This window comes from Cloeon dipterum, chromosome 2 (assembly GCF_949628265.1).
Source record: "Cloeon dipterum chromosome 2, ieCloDipt1.1, whole genome shotgun sequence".
Lineage (NCBI taxonomy): Eukaryota > Metazoa > Arthropoda > Insecta > Ephemeroptera > Baetidae > Cloeon > Cloeon dipterum.
Genome location: NC_088787.1, coordinates 10,052,501 through 10,079,219, shown reverse-complemented (window position 1 = coordinate 10,079,219; position 26,719 = coordinate 10,052,501). Strand labels below are relative to the sequence as shown.

Here is a 26,719-nt window from a genome sequence, read left to right as displayed (position 1 = left end):
CAAAATCATATCCCATCATATTCACTCACAATTCAACAAAAACGAAGGGCATGCTTTTTATTTCACAAGATGGGAAAAACGGAAAAAATCGATTAGTATATATACTTTTCATTAAAAAATATAATTTAATTGTAGCAAATGAAGTAGGGGCCGAGAGATTGAAAAAAAGGTTTCTTTCTTGATTTTTTCGACTCAATTAAAAAAATACTAGGAATATTTGATACAAATTGCGCGGTGGTCGCTTTCTGCTTGCAACAAAACACGCACACTGCATCTCCGCTAGCTGTGGAGTCATGGCACTCACTGCACCGCAGTCACGGCCAGGGTCTTCCTCAACGTGCGCGATTGAGGCCAACTACTCTCTATAAACACTAGCACAATAAAAGCTGCTCCTTTTTACTGCAGAAGGAACTCGGATCGATTGTTATTTATTTTGATTGAATCATTTTCATTTATTTTGATTGAATTGTAACTTACGAAAGGTTTATAAGATAAATATAGCTACCTAACGGTAGTTTACTCAATGGGCTGTACTGATAGACTTATTTCAAAACATCGCAAATGGCTTTATTTGCGAATAGTTTCAAATAGAAAAGTCAACACAGGGACAGCAGATTGTTTTATTTATTTGAATTTCAATCGGAGCAATAAATTGCGTTGAATGGGAAGATTTGTTTAAATTGAAATACCGGAAAATCAGTGCCAAGAAAAAGTTCCGATAAATCTAGGGTTGTCAGGTGTCACGACATCGCTAGAATAGACATACCATATCTTTGCTGCGTGTTGAAATTAATTCTTGGAGCAACACCTTTGACAATGAAATTTCAATCTTTGATAAATGACACTTGGCAAATTGTAATTGTTTTCCCTGCAATGTGCCAAAACTAGAGACGTCACACACCTTTTGTGCCAACAATAACTTTTTATTCATCCATTAAAAATTATTCATAGTTTCTAATGTACATATTTTTCTAGCAAAATGATTGAATTCTAGCCAGTGGTAGAAATTTTAGATTTAGCTGAAATTTGGTAAGGAGACACCATGATACCAATTGAGATCTATGGGATCTAATGGGTAGAGCAAAAACTAAACGTAACAAACGCAAAAACCCCTGCACTTATCATTAACTTAATGTTAATCGACAAATAATATTCAAAATAAATCTATCCGCAGTAAAATGATGGATTGTTTTGACTTTTAATAAAATGAATTTAAAAATTCAATGCAGTAAATTTCAACAATGCGTAAAAGTATCGCCTCTTGATTGTTGTTCGTAAAACCATAGATGAAAAACAAAATTTTCAGTCCAAATAATTTCGTTTCTAAAGCAAACAACAAGAAATTATTTACTTTTTGAATTCTAGAAGCTGAAAAAATTCCAATTTTCCCATAATTATGCAATAAATTTATCGCTTCATATTTATTTATTTATGAATATACCATTAAATGATTTTTTTTTCTTAATGACAAAAATGGAGCTAAATGACCTAGAAGTAAAATCGGATTTAAAAAAATATCTCGAACCACTAATGAGCCATGAGCCCATTTACCCGGCAATAATCTAAAATATACGGGAATTTTCCAGAAAAAAATCAGATCAATTCGTATTGTCAAGTAAAATCTACTTCCAAAATTCCACCTCGATTGAATGAAAACTAGTTTCACAATTCGATTTGAAATCATTTCTCATGATAAATCCCATATAGACTTAACTGAAGGAAATAGCACGCAAGGTCAATTGAATCGTAAATTTTACCCTGGGAAATTTTTAGGCGTTGAATACATTTAGATATCGTTTATGCCACGGAATTTTGACCAAAACCTCTACGTCGCCAACACTTTGGCTGACGGTCTAAATTTCAAACGGGAATTTTGGCCGATATACCTTTTATTAATTCAGCCACTTACTTAAGAGACGCCTATCGATCGCCTGGCATTGCAGTTAGTACCATTGGTACTAGTACCTAAATGGGAATAAAGGTTATTAAGTGAACCCTATATCTCACTTAATCCTGAAGTTTTTAAATATTAACATACATATTCTGCCTGGATTTATAGTAACTGAAACATCCGCAAATGAAAAGGTAACGAATTTATTCATAAATCTGGAGAGACAAAATAATCAAAATACCTGATAAAAATAATCTACTTGTCGGAGTCATTGATCTCCTTCTTGAGTTTGGCGAGGGCGGTGAGGCACTTGTCCCTCCAGGCGCGCCTCTCGGGCAGCTTGTCCACGGGGGTCATGTCGCAGAGCTGGTCGTGCACGACCTTGGCCTGCTCGCCGGCCATCAGTGGCGTCTCGCCCATGGTCTGGCTGACGGCGTACATGGTCTTGGAGTAGCGCTCGCTGTAATTCAGCATGCCCTCTGCGTTCAGGTGGGCCGTCTCCAGCGGCCCCAGGAAGGCGTAGCGCATGCCCAGGCCCTCGGACATGACGCGGTCGATGTCGCGCACGTCCAGCACCTTGTCCTGCACCAAACGCCACGTCTCGTTCAGGATCGCGTACCTTTAAATAATTTAAATTGGATTTGAGCGTGTATTGTTGAAAACAGGAAAAGGAAAATGGGCAAATTGACTGAAAATTGTCCAGTGATATCTTCAATGGTTAAAAAATGATAAATATTTCACACGCAGAAACGAATTTTTCTTATTTTGTTAAGAAAAACCTTGAGTATTATTCCATGTGGAAGCCAGAGCTTGAAAAAACCAGCTTCATTGTAAAAATGCATATTTTGCGGGTTTCCCCTGATTTTGCGCATTTTCCGGAAACAAGTGCAGGTAATGGTAGATAAATAATAAACTCCAGGTGGCAAATTTTGGGTCACGAGTGCAGCTGCCAGTGAAAAAGGGTCAAAAATTAAAAAGTGCAGGAGAAAAAAATGTCTTCCGGCGCGGCTAAGACATTTAATTAAAAAAAAAGAATTTTTTCTTATTTTGCCACATTCTATCTGGAAGCCAGGGTTTGCAAAAAAACACTGCATTTATCATTAACTTTATGTTAATCGACAAATAATATTCAAAATAAATCTATTCGCAGTAAAATGATGGATTGTTTTGACTTTTAATCAAAGGAATTTAAAAAAATATGTATATAATTGAATGCAGTAGATTTGAACAATGCGTAAAAGTATCGCCTCTTATGATTGTTGTTTGTATAACCATAGATGAAAAACAAAATTTTCAGTCCAAATAATTTCGTTTCTACAGCAAACAACAAGAAATTATTTTACTTTTTGAATTAAGCATGCATGTTATTTGAAAAATGCGCAAAATCTCTGTTTATAATTTATTGAAAGCATTTTTTTCTGCAAAACAAGGTTTCAGGGAGCCCATTTCTGTGGATTGGCTATATTTTGAATAATTAATTAATTGAATTCCTGATGGAAAATCACTGTCTTAAAAAACACTGAAAAATATATGGCTGAAAATGCATCAGAACTAACATTTAAAAATCACATTTCAGCACGTATTCAGGGTTGCAAAAAAGCATTTTAATAAAATGAAGTGCAGTGCAAAAAAACGTTTTTTTTTTAATTTCTTACCGGTTTTCTGCAGGCCATGGTTGCACCTCAATTTTTAAAAATTAGCTAATTATTTGCTCATGACCTTGACTTGAAAATTTTGTCGGGGATAATATTTTCAGGCACCAAAAGAAATTTACATGAGAAAATCTGAACAGTAAAGCAAATTTTAACCACTAAAACCGCAAATTTAGGATTTTCCCGGGGGAAAAATGTGAAAAGTCATTACTTGCGCAAAAAATGGGTAAAATTGAGTGGTGAAAAAACCAGGTGGTAAAAGCAAAAGCAACCCTGCACTTACTGGATTCGGTTGAGCGCAAATCCTTCAATCTCCCTTGTAAGGGAGACTGGCTGTTGTCCAATTTGCTCCATGATATCTCTCGTGCGCAACATCACCTGCTTTTCAGTCCACGGTGCGGGAACAAGTTCGACCAGAGGCACATAGTAAGGAGGGTTCACCTGAAATAGGTTAAAAATTAATTAAATTACTCTATTCTTGAACTCTGATCTAACCGGATGGGCGACGACAAACTGTGCTTTGTGCTGAAGGTCTGCTGAGATGAGAGAGGGCAAGAAAGTGCTTGTTGAGCTCGCCAGAACGCAGTCTGAGTCGACGATCAGCTTGTCTGCTTCAGCCCAAACCTTTTTCTTCAGCTCCAGGTTTTCCGGCACGCACTCCTGGATGTGCCTGGCGCCCTTCACACATTCCTCCAAATCGCTTGTACCTAGACGAAAAATCAGAAATTAAGATTCTAAGTTCTAAGGTCATTTTCTCCAAAAAACAAAAATAAAGTATGAATTTTTTTAAATTTCTTTTTTAATTTAAGCATAAAATGTTTAAAAATAAAAAAGTAAAAATTACCGTTTTTTTAATAATAAAGCAGGTTTTTATTTAAATAAAAATACCAGTTAAGATCCATTTACAAAACTAAACTGCAAAAACTTGTGAACTTGAATTAAAATGCCCCAATTAAAATATTTCCTAACGTTTTAAATTGTTCTAATTTTATCAGACTTCAAAATCACATTTTCCCGTTTTGAATTGCGTTAAGTTATTGTAAATGCTTGAAATCAAATATGAAAAATATATTTTCGATATTTTCATTTGATTATTTTATGCCCTTAGCCACAAATTACCATTATTTAATTTATCAGACGTTAGATTTGTCGTGAATATGACTTCAATGCGGGTGTAAATGAAAAATAAGTAGGTCAATTTAATTTAATTTCACCTTGAATCAGCGCACACTGCTGGTGGGCATTCAACGTCCCCCTGAGCATGCCGGAGCTCTCCAGCGACTTGAGCTGCTTGGAGATGTCCTCCAGCGCGCCGCTGATCTGCTTCGGCTCGATGTCGTAAATGAACACTTTGTAGCCGACGCTGGCGAACAGCATCGACCAGCTGCGGCCGATTAGCCCACTGATGGAAAATTAAATTAGTAAAAAAGTTAAATTAACAAAAATATTCCCAAAATCACCTGCCAATAATTCCAATCTTTCCTTCGACCGACATGATGCTCTCCCGATCAGTTGCTCAGGTCCACTGAGTCGAATTCTCCAAAAACAGGTTATTCTCCTCCGCCAGTCACGACTGCCGCGACTCCAATCTCCAATTCTCTGATCTGTATGCAAAAAGAGCCGCCCGTTCTTTGACCTCTGAGCTGCGGTATGTGTGTGTGTTATGTACATATTATATCTGTCAGTCGGCCTGCCCACTTATTCTGCCCCTTATCGTAGCGGCGACCGGCTATTTGCTGCTCCTTATCTGCTCTTCTCCCCTGGCAGTACGGTTAAAGAACTTTTTACCTGCTGTTTACTTGCAAAAAAAAAAAGGAAATCGAGCAGTATCATAAATATAAATAAATATTATCTCCGCGTCAACAAGGCTAAATAAAGATGTATTAAAATTCTCTTTCGGATAATATTTAGCTAGCTTGGACTAAAGGATAAGCTTCAAATTAAAAATATTTATGAATTTTTTCATTTTTGTTTGTAAAACAATAAAAATAAAATTGATGTTCAAACGAAAAGGGGAAGACAAAGGTTTTACACGTCAGAGCAAAGGAGGGTTGACGATCCAAAAGTGGGCTTTCAGGTTTTTTAGAACGTAAAAATATTGCTTGAATATTATTTGCCAATAAGAGCATAAAAAAACATTAAAAAGTAGAATTGAAATGCTCTTTGAGCGATAATATTACGAAGCCTTCGCTGTAAGAGTGCCATGACGTGCCTGCCTGTGTTGTGTTTTGAAATTTGAATTTTCGTGCGTTCGTATTGATGCATTAACCGAGCGCTGATTGGACCACTTTCGATATTCGAATTAATCGAATTTAAAGAGAGTAAGGAACTGACAACTCATGAGAATTGAATTATGAGAAAGAAAATTGCATTAAAATTTAGATGTTTTGACAACTCAATGATCAATAAACTTAAAAACAATAATAATCCATGCAAAATAATCACTGGTTGGTTTATTCCTTCTGATTGGCTGCCAGAAAAATTCTTTGCTGTCATTGGTCGAATGCGTAAACAAGAAAATATGCGGCTTTTTTAAGACCGTTTGTCTGTGTTCCTTTCCCAGATGACTGAACGGACGCTGCTGCTGCTGTTGGAGTAGGAGAAAAATCGAGTGCGTTAACTTCCTCGTCTGTTTTGATGGAAGGTTTGCTCTTTAATCTTTAATTCCTTGAAATGAAGGATTGATTGCGATGTTTATTTAGCTTTATGGTTGTCAACTGATCCTCAAAATGCTTTTATGGCTTTACATTGCGCAGAAGATTGCAGTGCATGCATAGATGAACATAAAAATGCATATTTGTGTGTAATACAGATAACACACACTTAAATCATCTCTAGTTTCGTCTTCCAATACCATTTACATACTGATTAAAATTATTTTAAAGTTTGTGCCAAATTTTTATCGCCCTAAAATTTCGTATGTACAGATATTTTAATGCAGTTTTGGCAATGGCTTTTATCGCAAATAAAATGAAATTAATTTGTTTTGACATGTTGTTTCAGGTCACAATTGAAATGACACATCCAACGACCAAGCTCTTCATCATCATAAATGTCATCATCGCTACCAACGTCCAAAATGGACTGTCCATGTATGGAACCTCCGAATTCGAGATGAAAATGTTTGAGTCTGGCCAAAAGCAGTTTGAAATGGCTAAACAAAGGGGCAGTTTGCCCCGGCAAGGAGAGTGCTGGAAGTCGGCAATCGCCAGCCTGGAAACAGGTTGCAACCAGCTGGACGAAAATCAGCATGCCATGCTGGCCCTGACGTTGGCCGACTGCTTTTTGGAAATGTCCGGAGCGAGTAGACACAAATGCGGCGGCTTGCAGGACGCAGCTAAAAGAGCCTCTTGCATCAAGGGAATGCCGGACCGGGCCTTCGGCGTTTTCACTGAGTTCTTCTCACATGTCACCAACATGTGTTTTTATCTGAAGAGTAGCGTGTGGCACGAAATCGCCAGAAAAACAACTGATAGGTATATAATTCATTCAAGAGATTATCTGCTTTATTTGTAGGGTTTGGACAGACTTTGACTCAAATATAATTTTTAAATTATTCACTGTCATTTTGGAAAGTTCCAGCTGTAAAAATCCCTCAACCACAGCCACCTTCTAAAGGGTTAATAACCTTGCGACTTAAAGTTTCAAAGGAGAAGGAAAATTACTATGTTATATTTGATACAATTTTTATTTTTATAAAGAAAATTATAGTTATAAAAAAACTAAATGTTTTGCGCATATATACTCACATTTTCCCTGAAACAATTACCAATATCTTGATTTTTTTAGAATTAATTTTATAATGGCTTCTCTCACAGGTGAATAAATAGGACTGGAGGGATAAAAATTACCAAATATTTTTTGATTAAAAAAAAACATTTTAATTATTGGAATAATTTTTTTCAGCCTGTTGACTATGTCGATGAGGGTGGACAGACAGATGAAAGACATGCTGACTTCCAATGAAAATCTAATCGCTCACCAAGTCAAAACTATTGCGCTCCAAGAGCAGGTCATCAACAACGGAGTGAATTTGGATGAGGTTATCAAGAACTCGGCCACCTCAGTTGCAAGACTCCTCTCAGAATTCCAGTAAGTTTGTTTTTAATTGAAATAACTTAAAACAACTGAATCCTTTTTCTCATCAGGGAGAGCACCATGGAGCAAAGGTTGGCCCTCCTCGACCTCTCTCAAAGGCTGTCAGCATTGCAGTCGTGGGCTGTTGGTGAAGTCTCGTGGCTGGAATCTCTGGCATTTTTTGCCTTAGCAGTGTGCACGGCCTACCTGACAACGGCCTGGACCAGGGCCGCCCAAGCTAGAGGCTGGATTTTCATCCTGCTTTTTGTCGGGGTCCTCTTGGAGCAGGCCATTTTCAAAATTGTTCTTGCCAAGCTTGATGGAGCTTCGACTTTATTTGTAAAGGTAACAATTTTTATTTTTTATGGCTGACTATTTTTTCTGTCTGTCTGATTATAATTTTTTCCCTCACAATATAAGTGAATTTTTCGACTATTGTATCGCCTGATTCATCCCTAGACTCTCATTTATGCATTAAATTCTTTTAAAATCTTTCGCTTTTCTTTTTCTTTTAAAATCAAATTTTGCCAGATGGTGTTTTAGTTTCTCTAGCTTAGGCACCAGCAAGCAATTAAATTGGAATACGAAAATTTGAATGGTCTCATTGGTAATTTTTAAATTTAAAAAATGGTTTAAAACATTTTGACCTGAAATATGAAATCTTAATAGTTTTAACAAGGATTTTGAACAGGAAAACATCTACTTCTGGGTGTGGAAGCTGCGGTATTTGATCGTCGTGCTTTGCTTCATGGTGTATCTCTACTGCATATTCACCTACGTGGACTACTCCCAAGAAAACAACAAGCTGCTGACGACAATTCACGACGTTGTGTTGAAACTGCAAAGCACCACAACCATTGGTAACATTTTCCACCTCCTATAAAAATATAATATATCCTGATCTTCATCCTTAGACACCTTGGACGTCCGCGAGCCAGTTAGACTGGATCAAATTGAGACTGACAAGAGTGACGTTGACGACAACAGAACCAGGCGAGAGACCAGTGTCACTTTCGTCAGGGTCGAGCAGAAAACTTATACGGGCAAATCAAAGGTACCTACGAGGAGCAGAAGGAAAGCAATGGCAATTTTGGAGGACGATGGAGACCTGGATTCTCCCAACGTAAGTGTTTATTGATGAAAATATAGATTTCTTGTTATAGTTTAAAAATTTTAACAGTCCACTCGGTACAACTTGCGGAATACGCCAGTGCGGCAGTTGACTTCAGACAACTAGACGAAAGGTAGGGGTAATTTTCTTATGTTTTTAAATACTTAATTATATATAGCTAACAATATTGAACTTGGAATGATAATTCGTAATTTATGATGTGGTCGTTTGAAGGGCTATGAGGTGTTTCAAAATTATCAAAAGATAAATCTGGTTGGTTATGGTTATCTTAAACTTAGAACTTGCTTTCCCATTGTCTGCTATATTCCCTATTGGAATATTTTATGACTTGCGTTGGTGAACAGCATCTCTGGGTCTTCAATGAGCTTCTTAATCTTCTCGTAGTCTGGTTGCAAAGCGCGTAACATAGAATCCTCGTCCATGTCAGACTGCGAATTGAATAATTTCAATCTTCAGCAACAGCATGCGTGTTTCTTATTATTACCTCTAGCGGCAGGGGGTAGTAGCAGGGCGAGCAGGTGACCATGCTGGCGCCATATTCGTCGGTCAGGCATTCGCAATGCAGACACGGACTCGGCCTGGCCGTTTTCGCGATTCTCTTTGAAAACACAGTCGCAAAGTTCTTTGAGCCTCTCTGCTTCTCTGTTTCAATCTTTTTCGCCGTGAAAACCGTGCCTGAAACGCAAATAGTTACTTATTGAATTCAAATCTGTGCAGTGCCACAAACCGTTGGACTCGAGGGCCAGAGGCAGACACAGTCCGAGGCTATCTTTGGGCAGTGCCAGCTGGCGGAAGAGGTCGGTGTCGCCCTTGAGCTCCTTCACGTCTTTCTTCGTGTACGCTGTTTTACCGTCGATACCTGAAACGCATTTATTTTGTCCTCTCTAGAACTTTAAGTTTTAACACCAACTCACCAAATAGAACATTTCGGACCCTAGATTTGTTTAGTGAAATGTCCTGGTCGATCAGCATATGCAAAGTGATATCGTTTTCCGCTAGCATTTGGCTTGTGAACGGATAATCGAGCTGGAACAAAATGCATTTAAGCTGGTGGTTTAATTTTTGTCTCTAATAAGTTACCACGCTACTTGAGCTGCTACAGTTTGAGCAAGGAATGAGAATGAAAGTCTTGGAGGCTTTGGGCCTGAATCTCATTTTGGCAGCATATGTGATCGCATCAATTGAGGAAGTTGCACCGTTGCCTGAAAAAGTTGAAAAGCAATTAACCTGTTTTTAAATTCATGCAGGATAAGGTGATATGGATTATTTTATTTTGTAACTCAATTATGTGTAAAAATCTTAAATTGACCATTTTCAAATTTACTGAAAATTTATTAGTTTAAATTTGACCTTCCGTTTTTACTTTGTTTGAAACTAATGTAGAATTTAATTTAAATAAGCAATTAATATAATTTGCCATTTTCCAACTAACTGCAGCATATGTTAATAACAAATTTACCTATTGGTAGATTATCAAGCAAGTTGCTTGCAAAAACCTCTGAAAACTCCTTGTTAGTCATAAGAGTGCGAGGCTCGTCAAACACGCCATCACCGCCAAAAGTGACGACCCCAAACCTATTGTTAAAAGTTTGATAAGCTACTTGGATTGACATCAACTGACAGGAAACAATTTTACCTGTTGTTTGTAATATTCGCCTCTCGCAATTCAACGTTCAGAATGTTAAGGAATTGCTGGATGTGTTTAAAACGTGATATATTTCCGTTGCAATCTTTCGCCTCGACGATGAGCACAATGTCAGTAGTCCACGGTTCGTTTTCCATGATCACTTCCATAATTTCGCCGTTGGCCAAAACTCTCTCTTTGATATCACACCTGAAGTCATTAAAATTTGCAATCAAGGCTGTATTAAATTGACACGTGTATATTTTCGTACCAAATGCATTCGTCGGGCAGAGTGATAATGACGTTTGCTTGGCTGCACTCTTCCATGTACGCCTTAGCAGAAATGCAAGCTTCTTTGTCCTTGTAAACTTTGCTTGTAAGACACATCTCCTTGAATGGCTCATAGTCAACCTGGAGTCACAAATTTTAACATAGTCATAGTCATGTGTTTTGTTTTAGTTTGACTGTCCTTTAAACTGGATTTCCTACTAACTTTCCTAATAAATTAGTTTGTCTGAAAAATAAATGTCTGAAGCTTTAATTTTCTTATAATCCCATTTTCATAGAACTAAAATAAATTCCTAACTTAAGCCAAATAGATTTTTTCGCGGCTCTTCCAAAGTTACGATTTTATCCTTTATAAAATAAATAAATACTAGCCACTGAAAAGCAATCAGCCATAGGCGAATCCCTGTCGTATAAGACATCGCACTTGTTGACAATTTTAGCGTCTGGAATTTTGGCCGTTAGCCCATCTTCTTCGGTGCACATGGAGTCGTCTAGCTGCCAGGCTGTGACAAACTCTGGCACGGACGTCAAGTAGGAGCCGTTGGTGCTGAGGAGGTCGGTGGCTTGCTCGTTGTCCATGGTTCCAAAAAGACCAGCCGTTTTTCCAAAATACCAACCTTAAATAGACATATTTAAACATTTTAATATAAAATGAACACAATTTAAAATTACCAGACAGCTCCAGCGTGCAAATGTCAAAGTGGAAGTTGCACAAAATTTCAAAACTCTTGTTTCCTTTGACGTGCAAAATCTGGCCTTCGCGGTAGATGAAAGTTCCATCAGCAGTCATTGTTGGCAGTCTCTTGTCGTATTTGTCGTTGATTTGAATGCTCTGAATAAACAAAAAATAAATTTTTCCTTCACTCAAAAAAATATCAAATTCAAACCGAGTCTGCGAGGTCGATTTTTATCACGTCGTTCTCCAAAAGCACAATCATGGCGGGCGGTGCGTTTCTCGTTTGGGCATTGTACTGGGCGATCACAGTGAAATTGCCATCTGCGAAATCGTGCGCCAGCAGGTACGAGCAACCACCCTGGAAGTGGATTACGCGGTGGTCGAAAGTGATCAGATGCTGTGATCCAACCAGCATTGCTTGTGCTGAAAATTTTTAATGCCATCCTCGATTAATGTTCGGTTCAGCTGACAAAAATTTCCACCCGTTATTTTTACATCATTTACATATTTCCATAAATATTCCTTTGTGAAATCTCATGCAAATCGAGAATATGCTCTTACAAGTCTAATGAAACCCAAACATTATATTAGCATATTTTGTTAAGCTCATCCTAAAGCGTCGTTAAATAATAGTACTTTGATTACCTTTGAAGGGAGGAAGCCAGTTGGATGGATCCATGTATTTGTTTACGAGACCATAATAATGAAGGAGACTGTTGTTGTTTGGCGAGAAATAATTCTGCATGTTTGTCAAGAGCTTGTATTCCGGAATTTCCTGTTTAAATTTGCATGCAAATTACTGTGCGCCTGTGGGTTTCCAACACGTACCTCGTAATTAGGCCGCTCGTTGAATGAGTGCCACGAAATGGGCAATTTTTGCTCCAGCTCGATAAAGCCCTTGGCTGGCTCAAAGATGAATTTGGTTTTCGCCTCGCGATTGCTGCGTGAAAATTCAAATTTAAAGCTTGTTAAGACGCTTTTCATTTCTCCATCCAGAATAATTGCATAGTTTGATAATATAAAAATAAATTTTTAATGTACAATATGCACATTTAAAATCTCATCTTATATCTAATAAATTATTTAAAATCTGCGCAACATTTCAAAATTGTGCTTACTTATTTTCAGCGTCGAGAGCCGTTTGTGAAATCTCGTAAATTTTCAGATGGAAAAAGAGAATGAGGTCGTTCAGCTTCCCCCCGACGTCAAATTTCTGGTACAACCACTCGAGCTGCGAGAGAAAATATGTACATTGTTGAACGAAGCCAAGCAGAAATTCGGGTTAAAAACCTTTTCATACACTTCGTCGAGCTTCTGCAGCACAAAACTGACTGACGATAATTTTCTCAGCTCTTTGATCTGCTCCCACATTTCCAGCACGAGATCGTGGAATTCTTTTCCTGCCAGTGCGTAATTTAATTAATGTAATTTTTGAGGCGGAAATGAAATTTTACCAAACGGAACGACGTTGACGTATTTCTCCTTAAAGAAGTCGTAGGCCTTCGTGGAGTATTTCTTGATGTTGGTGATCGTGTCGTTTTTAGAAATGTCCTTGTAGATCGCGATTATATCTTGTGCTATCATGGCCAGTTTCTGGTAGTGTTCCGACTCGGTTATTTCCTTCTTTTTCTCGTAGAAGAAGCCTTGATTGGAATTTTAATTTAATAGGGATGATTATTCAATTAGTAATACACTGTACTTGATATCTCATTTCCAGCTTTGACAAAAGCCGTTTCTGTCAGGTGCAGTAATTTCAAGAAAAGCGGCGTTAGCATTTGCTGCAGAGATTTCAAATACGCGCGCAAAGTGTCGGAGAATTTCTTTCTAAAGTTTTCCACTCTCTGCGTGAAAGCGATTCTGAGGTCTTTGATGAACTGGAAATATATAATTATTTAAAAAATGTCATCTTTTGGTGATATGATAAAAAAACTGGTTACCTTGTCATAATTTTCCCTGAAACTGTCAAATAACGAGGTTAAACTCTCGTTTGCCTCTCCTTTCCTCAAAGAGTTGATCATTTCAACGAGTTTGCTAAACTTTTCTTTGAGCTGCAAAGAAACTTGAATAGTCTATTCAGCTTTCCATAGAAATTAGTTCTCTCCTTACCGCTGCTATGGCCGCCATCAGAGATTGCCGCAGAGATTCTCCCGACTCTCCCAAAACCGCCCAAACTTCGCTAACCAACTCGGGCAAATTTTCCAGATGCCGACTGATACAAGCATTGATTTAATGTTTCTCTGTGGAAACAGATCCTTACCGCAAGGAGAACTCGTCGATCAAAAGAACAGCTACTCCTACAATATCCTTGACGTAAAAGTGGTTCTCGTAGTAAGAGGTGTTCAAATAGGTGTATAATTTCAGCATGTCCACTCGGATTTCTTTGGTGTCGCTGCGGGGGCAAATAAAAGTCAATATATGCAAACGGCCTCGGAAGGAATTACTTCAGGTCCTGCAGGGCTTCCTCCACGATGTGTTTGGAGCTGTACCAAATGTCGTTGATCTCTTCGTTAGCCTCGTTTTGGATATACTCCCTCCAGCCGTCGAAAAACTCGTAAGACCCTTGCATCGTGAAGTTGACCAAGTCGTTGGCGCCCTTCTGCAAATTCCCAAAGTACATAAATGGATTTTCCGGCTCGTTTATTTTCCATTGGCAAAGGTAAATTGCGGACTGCTCATTGAATTGCCTAATGGCACTTACGGCTAATTGGTCTGGCAGTTCGGCTCTCCAAACAAACTTTGAAGTGATAAGTCTCGAGTGGTTGAGTTTGAGGTAGTAGGAAGCGTCTGGGATAATTACGCCGTCATAGTTCCGCCACACTCTCATCATAGCGTTTCGTGCGTCCGGAATCCTACCCGTCATGTACAGATTTTTGTAGTTTTCCTCTAAAAACATAAAAATGACATTTCGTTTGCTTTAAAAATAGTTACAATTTAATAACCATAACTGCGGCTCTTTTGCATATGCTGGAATTTTCACTTACCTTTTGAGGTGTTGACTGTCAGCGCCGTGTCGTATTCATAAGCATTGACGTAGAAATACCCTTCTGCCTTTTGTTCAGTTCCAGGAATGGCGGTAAATGAGGCGGTGTAGAGTGGCTCCTCCACGTCGTACCATCCTTTGAAGTACTGCTTCTCATCTTGATTGGCTCTCTGCAAACAAAGGTAGGAAATTCCAATGGAATTTTTATTTCAAAACTTACTTCCAACTCAATCGAACGCTCGGTGATATTGAGTTTGGCGTGCGCTTCGCCGGTGCTCAGCGGCAAATAAGACCGCACGTATGACGCGTAATTGTTGGTCTGGAAAACTTTGCCGTCGTACTTGATGTTGCTTTCCACTTTCAAGTCAAAACTGCAGAAAAATTATTAGGCCTCGAGTGAATAAAGTATGGAAAAACTTGCGTTGTGGCTGGATGCTTGGCACCAAAGACCAGCTTGTAGGCTTTGGATTTGTCGTGTGTGTCGTCCTGCAAGTGCGAGAAAATTTCCAACTTTTCCTCCTCGTCTTCTACATATTCCAAGTCTGCCTTGACGTCATACAGCTTTCTCTCATCCCGGTATAAATTCAGAGTGAGACTGACGTCCTGAAATATTGATTGAAAATAATTTTAAATATTTTAAAATAAAATACTATATACCCGCTCGAGGGAAGGATGGCGAAGGTGAATTGCAGTGACCTGCTGGATGGGTTTCACGCTGATTTTTTTCCAGTCGACAGCTGCCCCTATCGTTTTCTCTTCCTTGTCCCTTTCCCAAAAGAGGGCCACGTCGGACGACAGGGAGCTGGACGAGTGAGTGTAGTTGCCCTTGAAGGTGAGGTTGCGCTCAGGATACTGCAGGTTAAACGTCATTCTTTTCCGCGCGAATTCTTCGTCCTGATTGATTTAAAATTCTAGTTTTAAATTGCTGCATCTTTTAATTGTTTTACCTCTGTCAGGTTAGCGATCACCAAGTTATAGGAGAGCCAGGCCTCAGGTTCAAGCTGAATGCGAGATTTGTGGTGCAACACTCTATCCACTACCATGTAGTCAGTCGAAAGGTGGACGGTTCGGTTGGGGTTCATTGCTAAAGAGACAAATTTATAATCAATAATTTCAGTCATTAAATAAATATTTGATGGAAAATCTCGAAGTGTTGTTGCATGAATATTGCTAACTAGTTCAGGAGCGATAAATGAAATGCCATTCTATTTAAACATAACTGCAAACGAAAAATTAAAAATGAATTCTTAAAATAATTATTATTGAAGGAAACATATATCAATAAAAATTTCAATAAAAATAATTTAATTTAAAATACAGAATCATTGCCTAGATCTCAGTAATCACAATTAATACATTGATAAATTTTAAAACAAATTAATTTTATGCATCAAATAAAAAACTAAGCGAATTTCCCTTTCAAAAAGTGAATACAAAAGGCCATTTATTTTTTTTTAATCTTAAATCCTGAAATTTCTTAAAGCCATTTTACCTGTGATTTTGATTTCCTTTCCGTGCTCATTGGTAAGAACCTCGAGTTGGCCGGTGAGATTAAACGACTGTTCGTTGCGCAGTTTGAAAACCTCAACTCGTTGGAACTCCTGAAAGAGGCGAGAAAGTTTTAAAAGGCCTATGGGCGACGGATGTATTTCTCTCTCTCTTACTGTTTTCGGCAGTGCTGCTGGGTTCTCGTCTTTAAACTGCTTGAGGTGGTTGTATCGTATTCCCAATGGGGTGAACTGGTTCTCCACTTCGAGATAAATGTTTTTGCTGTCGTAGCCTCTGCGGAGGACGGCGTTGGATCGCAAGCGCGCCTCCAAAACGTTTCTTTGGTTATACTGCACAAGCGTGTGCCCGATCCGGGTCGAGTCGTCTTCCTGAAAATTCATCAATAAAAGATTGCATTTTTAAAGAGGAAAAAATGGAGGAAATAGCAGAGCGAATTTGCTTGTTACAAATAAATTTACAAAGGAGATTATTGTAATGAATTAAAGCAAATTTAAATTAAAAGCAACATGAAGTTGTTTATCCTTAAACAAAAAAAATTTCAAGCTAATAATAATTGAGTTTTTGACTTCACTCGACTTTATAAGAAATAAAATGTAAATTTTTTTGTGGAGTTAAAAAGCATCACTTCATGATGGTTAACTGTTCTCTTTCCGATTTGACGCATAAATCTCCTATTTGACGGATTTTGTGGCTATATATCTCACCATGTAATACTCGTAATTAACGAGGCCCACGTGCCTCGTTGTAATTGGCACTTCGATCAGCAGCGTGCCGTTAATTTGGGTGTCGGGCTTAGACGTGTCCATTTGGGCCTTGGAGCTTAGCAAGGCACTGTTGTTGTTCCAAAACAGTTCTAGATAATGGTTCCAGTCTTGCCTAAAATTAATTAAGCCAGTTTTGAAGCTTTCCGATTTATGTTGTTGACATTACGTTTCGGTTAACAAGTTCAGCTTCACGCCAGCAATGTCGAGCCCTTTGATTGGCGTCGTCGTGTTCAGTGTGCCGGTAATATTCCACATGTTATGATAATCCAAGTCCAAGGTACTCGCAAATTGAGACTCAGGATAGAAAATTGCTGACCTGCAAATTTCATCATTAAATTAATTAAAAAATATTTGGATTTTATGTAAAGAAAAAGTTTTCAGCTTGAACAAATATTGGAGAGTTTGCTCAGCGCTCTTGCAAATCAACTAATCAAATTACTTTCGCCTCGTGCTCAAACACCCGGCTTAACTGAGATGAAACTGATCCTAAAGCAAACAACCCAATCCCACTCACCTGATCGAATGGAAGGGTGCATCTGAGTAGAGCGCGTTGAGCACCACTGTTTCCTCTTCAAACAACGGCGTTCGCAGTTTGTAAACAACGTCGTAGTGGCCGGGCTTGGGAGTTTTCACCTCGACGAAATTTCTATATCTAGTCGTGTTTTCCGCGTCTGTAAATTTCACGCTGACGGTGGACGCCATCACCTTGTGTGTGTACTGGCCCTGAAAAATCGATTTTCGCAAAAGCGTGTGCGGCGTGTCTTTTTTCTTACCTCCACGTCCAGTCCGTACTTGAGTTTGGCGTTCTCGATCTCGTAGTCCACCGAGAGGTTGTATTTGTTCAACTGGAACGGGTATATCATTCTGACAGACGTCCTGTACACCTCAGGGTACGGCTCAGGCGTCACCAGGGTCAGGGCTGCGTCGAGAACTTCGCCGATTACTACGGTCGCGTTGCCTCCAAGTCTGCGAAAATCGGAATTATAAATCAAAAATTCGGAATTTATTGTGGATTTACTGCCAGTCTTTGTTGTAGTCCGCATAATGCATGCCGCTTTCCAAGTGCTTGAACAGTTTGTCCTTGTTTTTGTAATAGATGTCTGTCACGTAGTGTCTGCGTAATTTTGGAGAGTCCAACTTGGCGTCCAAGTGCAAGGCCATGTTTTCCATCATTTTTGTCGCCCATTGACTTTTCAGGTGGCCGCTCGTCTGCGGCGTGTTCAAGTTCAATCTGGCTGCTCCCTCACCTTGCATCAGGCTAAATTCAATTGGAAATATTAATTTTGAAATTTTAATTTAAGAATTAAAAACTAAAACAGGGATATTTTATGAGTTTATTTGTATTCTTTGCGAAACAAATCTAATTTTAAGTTTTCCTAAGACTTATTTGCGTTTTTATTTTACTTTGCAAAAATTATATTTTAAGATTTAGAAAGGAAAAATGTTTTTTAAGTAGAAAAATTAAGAAAAAAAATGGGAAACTAATCATTCCGTTTTTGCAGCGTATATTTTTGCATTTATGATCTCTGTAGATTTTACAGACTAACATTAATGATTTCCCTCCTGTTTCAAGTCTAGGCATTATTTCATCGGATGTTTGCTACGATTTCCCATTTTTCAAGGAGATAGCAGACTATATTGAGCGACTAGAATAAATAACGCGAAATCCCTGGGATTTTTTTTAAAGAACATCCAGGCTTACAAATAAAAGCCGTCGAGGTGGACCTGCTCGAAATCCGTGACCGGCAGGAGCATGTCGACGACGACGGACGTGTTGCCGGTGGTGAATCGCACCATTGTGCTGTCGAGCCGCAAGTTTTTGTACGCCGACATGGTGGTCTGCGTCTGTTGTAACAGAATTATGTGAGTGCGCGCGTGCTTTCTCGGCTCTCGCAACTTACGTCCACGGTGACGCTTGTCTCGGTGCGGTCGTCGTGCTGCGTTCGTTGGTAATTAATCGTAGTGTCTATGCTGTCTTGGTTGTAATTAATTTTGGTCACTACCACGAGGCCGTCAGGGTTCTCGCGCAGCTCCACGTGCACGTTGAGCACCAGTTCGCTTGCTACTTTTGGTCCGGTGATAAAGTTGGTGTAAAACTAACATGAAAAACAGGCGCAGAGTGAGAGCGGCCACCTAAAATGTAAACAAATTAATTTACTCACCTTAAAGCTGCGGGCCGTTTCGCCCGGTTCGTACCATCCTTCGAACAGGTACGCCTTGTGGTTGTAATGCACTTGCACGCCGAACGACACTTTGTTTGAATCTTCCGCTTTGTTGTACTGTCCTTTCACGTTCAAGGACCTGAGAGAAAAATTTAAATATTTGCAATTAACTCTTTTCAGTCATTCCAAAAGTAGTTGTTGTAATTCCTAAAAGTAATTTTTAAGATTTTTGATAGGACTTAAATGCAAATTTTACCCGCAATAGAATTTATGGAAAACAGATTAGAAGAATGGAATGTTTTGTGAATTTATGTAATTGTACTGCTAGTTTTTAAATAATTAAACAGAAATAGTGCAGAGAATAACAAATAAATTGGGCCAGAAATTTCGGCCAGTTCCAAGTCTCATCAACAAATCTGGCTTTTGAAACATTAAATTGTTATTTAGAGATTTATTTTCCCATTCAACAATTTGTTGTCCTTTTTTAAATATAAACATACGTACTCTAAGTTTTTGATTGAGGAGTCGACGTTGATTTCGATATTTTTCGTCTGGTAGTTGAGTGTTCCTCTTGAATTGATGTACGTGGCGTTGTTGTAATTGACGTTGAATTCGCCACTGTCCAACAGTAAACCCTCCTCAGACATTTCTCTAGACAATTTTCCACCGATTGTCAGTGATTTTAATTTATCGTACGGAGACAACACTGTAACTGTGACAGCGTACTCTTTCGGAGGCTCAAAGTTCCATTCCAATTGGACATCAAACTGAAATGTCAAATTAAGTCCAAGGAAACGGTATATTTATTTTATTTTTAATTAAAATCTCACTTTAATTGGCTCCTCGGTGAACACCGTGATGTCGAAAGCGATGGATCTCATCTTGGAGTCCTGCCTGTGCAGCACTTGCATGCCGCCGACCTTGATTTTGGGCAGTTCAAAGTAAACGCTCCTTACATCCACCTCTGAGCCGAAGTCGAGCAGCCCCGATTGGTCCGCCTGCAGAAAATCGAGCGTAGGCAGCACGCCGAGCATGTGGGACACGCCGGTTGCATACTTCAGATATTTACCTTCAAGTAGACGTCCAGTTCCGCCGTGTTGTTCCCCAGGGCGCCGTCAAAAATAAATTGGTAGCCGCCCTTATCCGTGTTCAGAGTGCCGTTGAGGTGGACGAGCCGCAAGTATTCCAGCGGCGAATGAATGTGAAAGAGGAATTTGCGCTGGCTCGTGCCTTTCACCTTGTTCTGGACGAAAACGGATTCAGCTTCGAAGCCAGTCTAAAAATGAAATAAAAACTTATTGTTATTTTTAAAAAAAATTATACTCACGTCAATGAGCTGCTCATTGTGCTGGAGATTCAAAATCGACTTTAATTTATAAACGCCATCCTCGCTATCCATAAAGAAGTAGTGGTGATGGCTCATCTGGCCGAGCCACTGCCAGGGCGTCGTCAGGAACAGGTCGTTTTTAATATCGAAGAAATCCTTTGAATTTGAAACCATTTTAATTCGCGAAAAACTTATAAAATTCCCGGCGGATGTTATCTCATAAAATGTTCCGTTCTATTTATGAACAAATTACGCCCACCGATAGTACATCTAAAACCTACCACAAAATACATTGTGTCATTCAGCGAGATAGGTCCTTGCGGCAAGTCAATCTTTAGTCTGGTCAGGTACAGATCAGTCTCCGTCTCGTGTATGAGCAGGTTGCTGACCACCGGCGGATAAATGAGCGTGTCCACCTCAACACGCAAGCTCCAGTACAACGGCTCAGATTCTTCCTCCTCTTCATCAGATCCTGATTGTGTTTCATCCACAAAGTCGGCGTTCACCTCGTCCTCCAATTGATTAATTGGTTTCTTCGTCACGCCCATGGCAGTTACTCCAACCTGGACTCGTTCAATTTAAATTGGCTCAAATTAAGTGTTTTTAGAAATACCTTGGCATCTGCTATCGTAATTGATGCCTCAGCATCTAAATTGTCTGTTTCTTTGATGAATTTCACCACGATTCCGTTTTTCTCGTAACCAGGCAGCGGAGTGTAGATGATAAAACTGTACACGAAATTTGTGCTTGATTTGTACTGCCATAAGCCGCTCAAACCGACGTTGTACTCGTTGAAACTTGCCCGGAGATCAACCTATTTTGAAAATTTAAAACTCTTCTACAATTGTAATGAGTTTAAAAAAAATAATTCACCTGCTCGTTGCTTGCTTGTCCTTTGAAAGACAACTTCTGCAGAATTTCGAACGGAGTGGCCAAGTCCATAATGATATTAAACTCGGTCATGCTTTCAATTTGTAGCAAAACTTCGGCTCCCAGCGACCTGCCTGGTTTGCTGAACTGCGCGACAAAGTGCCGGTTTTTCTCCGAATAGCCAAGTCGCGCGAGAAAAGCAAAGGTTTTCGGCTCGGGCGTCGTTGCATTCAGAATCAGCATGTTTTCAGCAAAACTCTCGAATTTTCCTATAAATTTCATTTTGATATCCATTCTCAGGAATCGTTAATGTCTTTACCATTGAGGTCGATCCTGTAGTTTTTGTCTTCAACCTTGAGGTCCGCGACACCGTGTATTTCCGACTCTCCTTTGACAACTATTCTTCCAATCAGTTTACCGTGCTTGTATCCCTGGAAAGGAGAAATCATGTCCATTTTCCCAGTAAGGTTTTTAGACTCGCTGTCAACGAGGACCTTCCAGTCACTCTTCATCACCAAAAGCCTTTCACGTCCTCTCTATTACGGCCAAATTAAAAATTTCAACTTTTTCAGTTATTTCTTTCCTACCTGAAGGTGCACGTCCGTTTTCACCGAGGAAGAGGTCTGGTTGTGGACGAAATGTGAAGTGACGGAGGGTATTCCTTCGATCGTACTGACGATGGTGCCGTTATAAATGCAGAAAATATAGTCGTCGTTGTTATCGTATCGACCCGAAATGTTGTAGATCATGTTCTGGTCGCTCTGCCAATGCAAATCTCCACCGAGCAGGAACTTCTGCGGGCCGTACTCTAATCTATATATAAAAATTTTAGCTAGATTTTTGCACTTTTTCATTGGTCTATTTAATACTCTGTGTTGACTTTGGTTTTTGTCCAGTTCGTGAATGGAGTCAACAACTCGGCGTTAATGACGAAGTGTTGACCGCTCGTGCGTACGTATCTTTGGAATCTGCTGGACGCCTCTACAAATTGGTCCGGTGCCCATTGGCATCGACCAATCGCATCGAAATTAATTCCTGCGCAGAAGAAGGAGAAATAAAATAGATGAATACGTTTTTTATATAAATAAATAATTCAAAACGCACCTTTCAGAGCTCCTTTGAATGCCAAATTTACAGTTCTACCTGGGTAAGAAAGCATGGCAGTAGCACTGTAATTCTTCACCTCAGGATTTTCAAAAGTTAGTCCAAAATTGATCTTTTGCTCTGGATCCCGATTTACGTCCCACTTTACCTCGACATTAAACTTCTTTTGATTTTGCAAGTTAAGTCCAGAGTAGGTTATGGAAATGTCACGCATCCTGTTGATATAAATTTTCAATGTATTCGAATTTTAGCTTGCTAAAATTCTATTTGTTACTTGTCCAAGTGAAGGTCAATCATGAGTTGCTTTTCCTCCTTTAAATCACCTATTAAGCTCAAAGAGTAAACTTGTGTCTTGTATTTTGCGTCAAAGAACAATTCGTGGAGAAGCTCTGTCGGTGTCTTGTATTTCATACCAAACGCGTAGATGTTTTTGCCGTGCGTCGCCTGAAATTATATCAAATAATTTCGGTGCTGCACCTACTACATTACTGTTATTCGTACCTGAACTTCGACCTTGAAACTGGTCTTTTCGTAGTGGTATTTTGCGTTGATGACCGTTTCCTCAGACCCTTCATCTTCGGAGGTGACGACTAGTTTCAGTTGGTAGTTTGTCTGCATGAGCGTTCGGTGGCTGAGAAGCCGCTTGTCGTGGAACGTGCCGCCCACCTTGTGCTTGTTCCCTGTGAACCACGCTACATCCACGTTGATCTGAAGAGACATAAACCATGCCAGAATATAAAAAATGTTTTATGATTAGGGAAATTACATCATATTCGCGCTGTGTGTCGCTCTCGTTGTTATCGACTGACGACGAGCTAGATTTCTCGGTAACTGTCCCATTGATCACCATTGGGTGATATGTCGGCAACTTAATCACGGCTTTGCCCTCCTGGTACTGCTTGTGCTTCTTTCTGTACACACTCGCCATCATTTCCTTGTCTAAAAATAAAAAGGCTAAATTTTGGTCTGCTCTGTATAAATTAGTTTGAATGATACCTGTGGCGTATCGTAGGCTGGCCGTCGCATTCTGTTCATGCTCCTTGTAAAAGCCGTCAAAGCCAACTCTGAAGTCTATCTTTTTGATTGGCTTCAGTATTTCAAAGAAGGTGGTCAGTTTGTTCATTTCGATGGAGAGTTGCTTCAAAAACACCATGCTGACGCTCCAGTTGTTCTCATCTTGCTGGCTTCCTTTGATGTCCACTTTGAAATCTGTCAGCGTTTGAATTTTCTGGAACCAAGCAGAGTTCATATTTCAACTGACAAAAATTAAATAAAATCCAGGGAAGGGATAAGATATTGAAAAATACTTACCACGTATTTGGCTGATCCAGCTATGTTGAAGTAGGGATATGCAGTGCTGTCAAGGCGGAACTCTCCCTGTTTCTGCTCCACCCCTTTGCTGTTCTTTTGCCGAAGGTCAAACTCCACCCGTGCCCTTTCAGGTTTAGCAGACTTGAGTTGGTAGTTAAATGTGACATTTGCCGCCAGGGAAGTATCCGTCTTTTTAATATATCCGGTCACGTTTGTGTTCAGATTCGTCGAGAGCACCATTTTCAGGTTCACCTGCCACTGGGTGATGCCCTTCTTCTCCTCGCGACGAACGCTACCTGGAATTCCAGGTCGTTAGAATTATTCAGGTGGTAGATAGAGACGAATCTCACCTCCCAAATTAGCCAGCTCGGTTTCGTTCTTGGCAAAATACACTTTGGGATAGTATATGTGCCCGTTTTTCGCTGCCGCCCTTCTCATTCCGATCTCGGCCTGGATCTGTTTAGCGCCGTTCATCGCTAGACCAAACTTGGCGTGCACATCATCTGGCGTATTCAGGTACTCTCCTGAAGGATATAAATTGTTTAACGTTCTTAACATAAAAAATAAAAATAAGCTCACCTTGAGCTTCCCACTTGGCTTGACTCGTTTGCAGAACAAGCTGAACGCTCGTTTTGTCATCCCGGTTTATTTCTAGTCGTGTGCTGAACTGTCGGGGTTTGGTTGACCCTGGCGTGTCGAAGGTGAAGCTCAACAAGGTCGAGTTCTGGAGGAGATTTTTTAGAATTTTAAAAGTAGAGTTTAAATCATTTTAACCTCTTGTGCGTCCCACTTGAACTCGACCAAGTACTGGCGGACGCTTGGGTCGGTTTTCAAAAGGTTGGCGCTAAACCTGACAGGGCCAGTAAAGGGTAGTGGAGGGATGGGCGAAGACGAGTTGAGCTGGGCAATCGAGGTGTTGGGGTATTGGTAGTCGATGCAGAGTTTCAGGCCGAACATTTGCTCCAGTGGCGCCCAGGCACACACCTTTTCCAGGGTGCGACCTTCCTGGACGCCTTCCTGCTGCTCGTTTTGGCCATCCCTTCTCAAAAACAGCTCAGATCTGAGATGTGAGGTTACAAAATTTGAAGTTTTAAAATTAATGTCAATTACTTGGCACTGAAAATCTCCATTCTGTCTTTGGGCAGGCTGAATGATGCGCTGATTAGATTTTTGCCGCGAACCTTGACCTGACACTGTACGGCAGCGGCCGAGTACAGATTGGTCTTGACCTCAATATTGGTCGTAGAGAAATAAGCGTCTACTGACATTGATCCAGTCACTTCAAGCACCACACTAAAATATATACATTTTTTTATTCCTGCAGCTGCAGGTCTCAAATTATGTTACCTTGGTTTTACTAGCCCATCAATGTCCATTTCTCCAGTCTCCAACAATTTTGGAGCCTTGAATGAGCCTAAGAGAAAAATTATTAGCAATAAAAATTAATATCATTTAATATTTTACCTGAAGTTTTAAAATCAATTGCAGCAGTACCGATGGCATTGAGGTTGATGGGCAATCCAACTCCGGTTGGCACCACGTACATGGAGTCGAGGAACATTGTTGATTTTTCAAAGTTGACTTCCTGCAGATTTTAATTTATTATTAAATATACAGTGTTAATGAGTGTCAAAAACCTCCTGATTCAGGACATTCTGAAGTCTTGATTTGGGGTTAAGAGTTTCGAATAGAGTTTTCACTTGGTCTTCTCCTTCATAGTTCAAATATTTTAATTCATTGCCGAAAATCCGCATGCCAAACGTGACCTTTAAAAATGTTAATTTTAAATTATGCAAAATTGAATTATTCTCATATATGTCACCTTGGGCTTTTTCCCATCCTTGAACAGTTCAGAGCCCATGTTTTCTATCTTTTCCTTGTAGTCAGGCCGCGCATCTCTTTTCATGCGCAACATTTGTTTGACCATATCAACCTTTTCCTTCACTTTAGTTTGACTGAAGTTTCCGCTGGGCCCAAAAAAGGTCTCAACGTATTGTTCAAAGCCTTCGATTCTGCTTGAAACCTGACAAAAACAACATTTTACAGATCTTTGATCATAATTTTACTGAATTTATCTCACCTCCAAAATATTAATTGATTCTCCAAACATGTCAAGGGTGAAATTCAGTTTTCCAGAACGTGGCACGTACGACTTTGGCGAGAAAACTATTCCTCCTTCAACGTTTCCACCTGAATGACAACCGGAGATAATTCTCGTTAAATAAGGATTTGCGTCTTGAAACATACCAACATTATATCCCTCGTGGTACACAGACTTCTCAAAATGCTGCGAGTACTTTCTAACATCGTGGCTGAATTTTGTTTTCAGGTTCGCATCAGTCAGCAGGCCCTGAATTTCGACGCGGCTCGGAATCGACGACCTTTTCAGGGTCTCCAGGTGACTCATGATATACGACCCAACTGCGGACAAACATTCAAATCAGCCCTGCGTATAAGGTGAGAGAATTCGCTCGTGCAAACCTTGATTGACTTCCTCCGTCTTGAGCATGCTCTTAACCGTCTTTATTAGTTGGTAACTCGGGCAGCGCATAACTTCCGTGTAGGCCGCGATGCGCAGTTCCGAATCGAAGTATTGGTCTCTCAAAATTGAGCGCAAATAGCTCCGATCGAATTCACACGGAAGACGTCTGCAATAAGTTGAAGGATTAAAGGGGTGATTTTAATTAAAAAATTACATTTTTCTTATTTTTATAAATTTAAAATCAAATCAATCAAACCTGTGAGCTTCAATTGCCGCAATCCTGGTTTCCACCTGCAACAGCTCGTTCTCCGTGCAGAGCTGGAGGGTCTGGTTGAGCGTCGGCGTGCTGATGCCTATGTTTCCGAGAGCCTTCAGGGCAGACACCACCTTTGAGGAAAAAACGCACTTCACTCTAAACGTCTACATAAACCCTTTGAATGTGCAACCTTTGTCGTGTCCGTCTGCACCTCTTTTGTCTGGCATTCTGCGCGGGCGATTTGCTCCAGGTGGTACACGATTTCCAGCACTAATTTTTGCTCACTTGCGTCGGGGTGGGTTCGTCGGTATGAATGGACGACGGCTGACACGGTCAGCACGGCTTCCGCCTGAAGGTTGTTCAGTTTAAGTAGCGGGCCAACCGCCTCCAAAGTCTCCTCGTCTGGCCTATGATTAGAAAAATAATTACCAGTAGCTGAAACTTTATTTTTAGATTTTTTTTAAACAATTTTTTACGGATTTACACCCCAACTGGCGTTTTACTTACAAAGGGGTGAGGGCGATAGCAAACAGCCAGTCCTTGGCCTCATCAACGGGCAGCTCGTTCTTCAGAATTACGTCTTTCATCAGTGTCAAAGCTGCGTTCGTGCCCAG

The 26,719-nt window shown here is 39.9% G+C and overlaps 3 protein-coding genes across 4 annotated transcripts in view; 1 reads left to right on the top strand and 2 right to left on the bottom strand.

The window, feature by feature from the left end:
• Positions 1 to 2,078: 2,078 nt before the first annotated feature.
• Had1 (beta Hydroxy acid dehydrogenase 1) lies at positions 2,079 to 5,208 on the bottom strand. The gene is made up of 5 exons (XM_065479503.1): positions 5,004 to 5,208; positions 4,758 to 4,945; positions 4,039 to 4,250; positions 3,827 to 3,984; positions 2,079 to 2,510 (listed from the first exon to the last, which is right to left on the bottom strand). Exons 1-5 carry the CDS (start codon positions 5,036 to 5,038, stop codon positions 2,147 to 2,149), a joined length of 957 nt encoding a protein of 318 aa, XP_065335575.1. The 5' UTR covers positions 5,039 to 5,208; the 3' UTR covers positions 2,079 to 2,146.
• An 897-nt stretch (positions 5,209 to 6,105) lies between these two features.
• LOC135937851 (uncharacterized) lies at positions 6,106 to 10,902 on the top strand. Of its 2 annotated transcripts, none has more exons than XM_065481150.1 (8): positions 6,106 to 6,187; positions 6,547 to 7,019; positions 7,450 to 7,635; positions 7,692 to 7,965; positions 8,312 to 8,480; positions 8,535 to 8,743; positions 8,801 to 8,864; positions 9,470 to 10,902. In XM_065481150.1, the coding sequence occupies exons 2-7, from the start codon at positions 6,559 to 6,561 to the stop codon at positions 8,855 to 8,857; spliced, it is 1,356 nt and encodes a 451-aa protein (XP_065337222.1). In that variant the 5' UTR covers positions 6,106 to 6,187; positions 6,547 to 6,558; the 3' UTR covers positions 8,858 to 8,864; positions 9,470 to 10,902. The 2 variants fall into 2 exon arrangements, with proteins under 2 accessions (XP_065337222.1, XP_065337221.1); XM_065481149.1 differs by having other exon boundaries at positions 8,300 to 8,480.
• Positions 8,709 to 26,719, bottom strand: part of Apoltp (Apolipoprotein lipid transfer particle) — a 21,134-nt gene continuing 3,123 nt past the window's right edge. Inside the window, exons 9-75 of the mRNA XM_065481148.1 lie at positions 26,613 to 26,719; positions 26,296 to 26,512; positions 26,106 to 26,236; positions 25,849 to 26,015; positions 25,615 to 25,788; positions 25,448 to 25,557; positions 25,190 to 25,390; positions 25,005 to 25,133; positions 24,832 to 24,952; positions 24,715 to 24,781; positions 24,478 to 24,660; positions 24,142 to 24,427; positions 23,947 to 24,091; positions 23,718 to 23,891; positions 23,368 to 23,663; positions 23,053 to 23,284; positions 22,823 to 22,995; positions 22,558 to 22,764; positions 22,331 to 22,500; positions 22,057 to 22,271; positions 21,822 to 21,987; positions 21,540 to 21,765; positions 21,272 to 21,488; positions 20,956 to 21,221; positions 20,696 to 20,896; positions 20,364 to 20,645; positions 20,083 to 20,238; positions 19,825 to 20,031; positions 19,586 to 19,753; positions 19,260 to 19,522; positions 18,756 to 18,894; positions 18,495 to 18,689; positions 18,296 to 18,438; positions 17,612 to 17,851; positions 17,367 to 17,559; positions 17,108 to 17,316; positions 16,760 to 16,909; positions 16,534 to 16,705; positions 15,985 to 16,197; positions 15,813 to 15,921; positions 15,268 to 15,404; positions 14,978 to 15,214; positions 14,742 to 14,923; positions 14,541 to 14,691; positions 14,322 to 14,490; positions 14,039 to 14,223; positions 13,782 to 13,936; positions 13,598 to 13,729; positions 13,447 to 13,549; positions 13,278 to 13,388; positions 13,040 to 13,214; positions 12,795 to 12,983; positions 12,631 to 12,740; positions 12,459 to 12,571; positions 12,169 to 12,280; positions 11,986 to 12,115; positions 11,552 to 11,763; positions 11,337 to 11,496; positions 11,037 to 11,281; positions 10,648 to 10,787; positions 10,389 to 10,586; positions 10,212 to 10,327; positions 9,833 to 9,954; positions 9,667 to 9,778; positions 9,480 to 9,611; positions 9,237 to 9,427; positions 8,709 to 9,180 (exon numbers count right to left, since the gene is read on the bottom strand). The exon at positions 26,613 to 26,719 is cut by the window's right edge and continues 28 nt beyond it. Coding sequence (XP_065337220.1) covers positions 9,061 to 9,180; positions 9,237 to 9,427; positions 9,480 to 9,611; positions 9,667 to 9,778; positions 9,833 to 9,954; positions 10,212 to 10,327; positions 10,389 to 10,586; positions 10,648 to 10,787; positions 11,037 to 11,281; positions 11,337 to 11,496; positions 11,552 to 11,763; positions 11,986 to 12,115; positions 12,169 to 12,280; positions 12,459 to 12,571; positions 12,631 to 12,740; positions 12,795 to 12,983; positions 13,040 to 13,214; positions 13,278 to 13,388; positions 13,447 to 13,549; positions 13,598 to 13,729; positions 13,782 to 13,936; positions 14,039 to 14,223; positions 14,322 to 14,490; positions 14,541 to 14,691; positions 14,742 to 14,923; positions 14,978 to 15,214; positions 15,268 to 15,404; positions 15,813 to 15,921; positions 15,985 to 16,197; positions 16,534 to 16,705; positions 16,760 to 16,909; positions 17,108 to 17,316; positions 17,367 to 17,559; positions 17,612 to 17,851; positions 18,296 to 18,438; positions 18,495 to 18,689; positions 18,756 to 18,894; positions 19,260 to 19,522; positions 19,586 to 19,753; positions 19,825 to 20,031; positions 20,083 to 20,238; positions 20,364 to 20,645; positions 20,696 to 20,896; positions 20,956 to 21,221; positions 21,272 to 21,488; positions 21,540 to 21,765; positions 21,822 to 21,987; positions 22,057 to 22,271; positions 22,331 to 22,500; positions 22,558 to 22,764; positions 22,823 to 22,995; positions 23,053 to 23,284; positions 23,368 to 23,663; positions 23,718 to 23,891; positions 23,947 to 24,091; positions 24,142 to 24,427; positions 24,478 to 24,660; positions 24,715 to 24,781; positions 24,832 to 24,952; positions 25,005 to 25,133; positions 25,190 to 25,390; positions 25,448 to 25,557; positions 25,615 to 25,788; positions 25,849 to 26,015; positions 26,106 to 26,236; positions 26,296 to 26,512; positions 26,613 to 26,719 — 11,559 coding nt within the window. The 3' untranslated portion in view covers positions 8,709 to 9,060. The remainder of the gene's footprint in view (positions 9,181 to 9,236; positions 9,428 to 9,479; positions 9,612 to 9,666; positions 9,779 to 9,832; positions 9,955 to 10,211; positions 10,328 to 10,388; positions 10,587 to 10,647; positions 10,788 to 11,036; positions 11,282 to 11,336; positions 11,497 to 11,551; positions 11,764 to 11,985; positions 12,116 to 12,168; positions 12,281 to 12,458; positions 12,572 to 12,630; positions 12,741 to 12,794; positions 12,984 to 13,039; positions 13,215 to 13,277; positions 13,389 to 13,446; positions 13,550 to 13,597; positions 13,730 to 13,781; positions 13,937 to 14,038; positions 14,224 to 14,321; positions 14,491 to 14,540; positions 14,692 to 14,741; positions 14,924 to 14,977; positions 15,215 to 15,267; positions 15,405 to 15,812; positions 15,922 to 15,984; positions 16,198 to 16,533; positions 16,706 to 16,759; positions 16,910 to 17,107; positions 17,317 to 17,366; positions 17,560 to 17,611; positions 17,852 to 18,295; positions 18,439 to 18,494; positions 18,690 to 18,755; positions 18,895 to 19,259; positions 19,523 to 19,585; positions 19,754 to 19,824; positions 20,032 to 20,082; positions 20,239 to 20,363; positions 20,646 to 20,695; positions 20,897 to 20,955; positions 21,222 to 21,271; positions 21,489 to 21,539; positions 21,766 to 21,821; positions 21,988 to 22,056; positions 22,272 to 22,330; positions 22,501 to 22,557; positions 22,765 to 22,822; positions 22,996 to 23,052; positions 23,285 to 23,367; positions 23,664 to 23,717; positions 23,892 to 23,946; positions 24,092 to 24,141; positions 24,428 to 24,477; positions 24,661 to 24,714; positions 24,782 to 24,831; positions 24,953 to 25,004; positions 25,134 to 25,189; positions 25,391 to 25,447; positions 25,558 to 25,614; positions 25,789 to 25,848; positions 26,016 to 26,105; positions 26,237 to 26,295; positions 26,513 to 26,612) is intronic.

Bases quoted from the DNA above. Each gene is read 5' to 3' on its own strand.
- Had1 (XM_065479503.1), bottom strand. From the start codon at position 5,038: ATGTCGGTCGAAGGAAAGATTGGAATTATTGGCAG. The intron at 4,251-4,757 runs GTGAAATTAAAT...TTTTTCGTCTAG, and splicing joins GCAGTGTGCGCTGATTCAAG to GTACAAGCGATTTGGAGGAA. The intron at 3,985-4,038 runs GTTAGATCAGAG...AACCTATTTCAG, and splicing joins AGTTTGTCGTCGCCCATCCG to GTGAACCCTCCTTACTATGT.
- LOC135937851 (XM_065481149.1), top strand. From the start codon at position 6,559: ATGACACATCCAACGACCAAGCTCTTCATCATCATAAATGTCATCATC. The intron at 7,020-7,449 runs GTATATAATTCA...AATTTTTTTCAG, and splicing joins GCCAGAAAAACAACTGATAG to CCTGTTGACTATGTCGATGA. The intron at 7,966-8,299 runs GTAACAATTTTT...AGTTTTAACAAG, and splicing joins CTTCGACTTTATTTGTAAAG to GATTTTGAACAGGAAAACAT.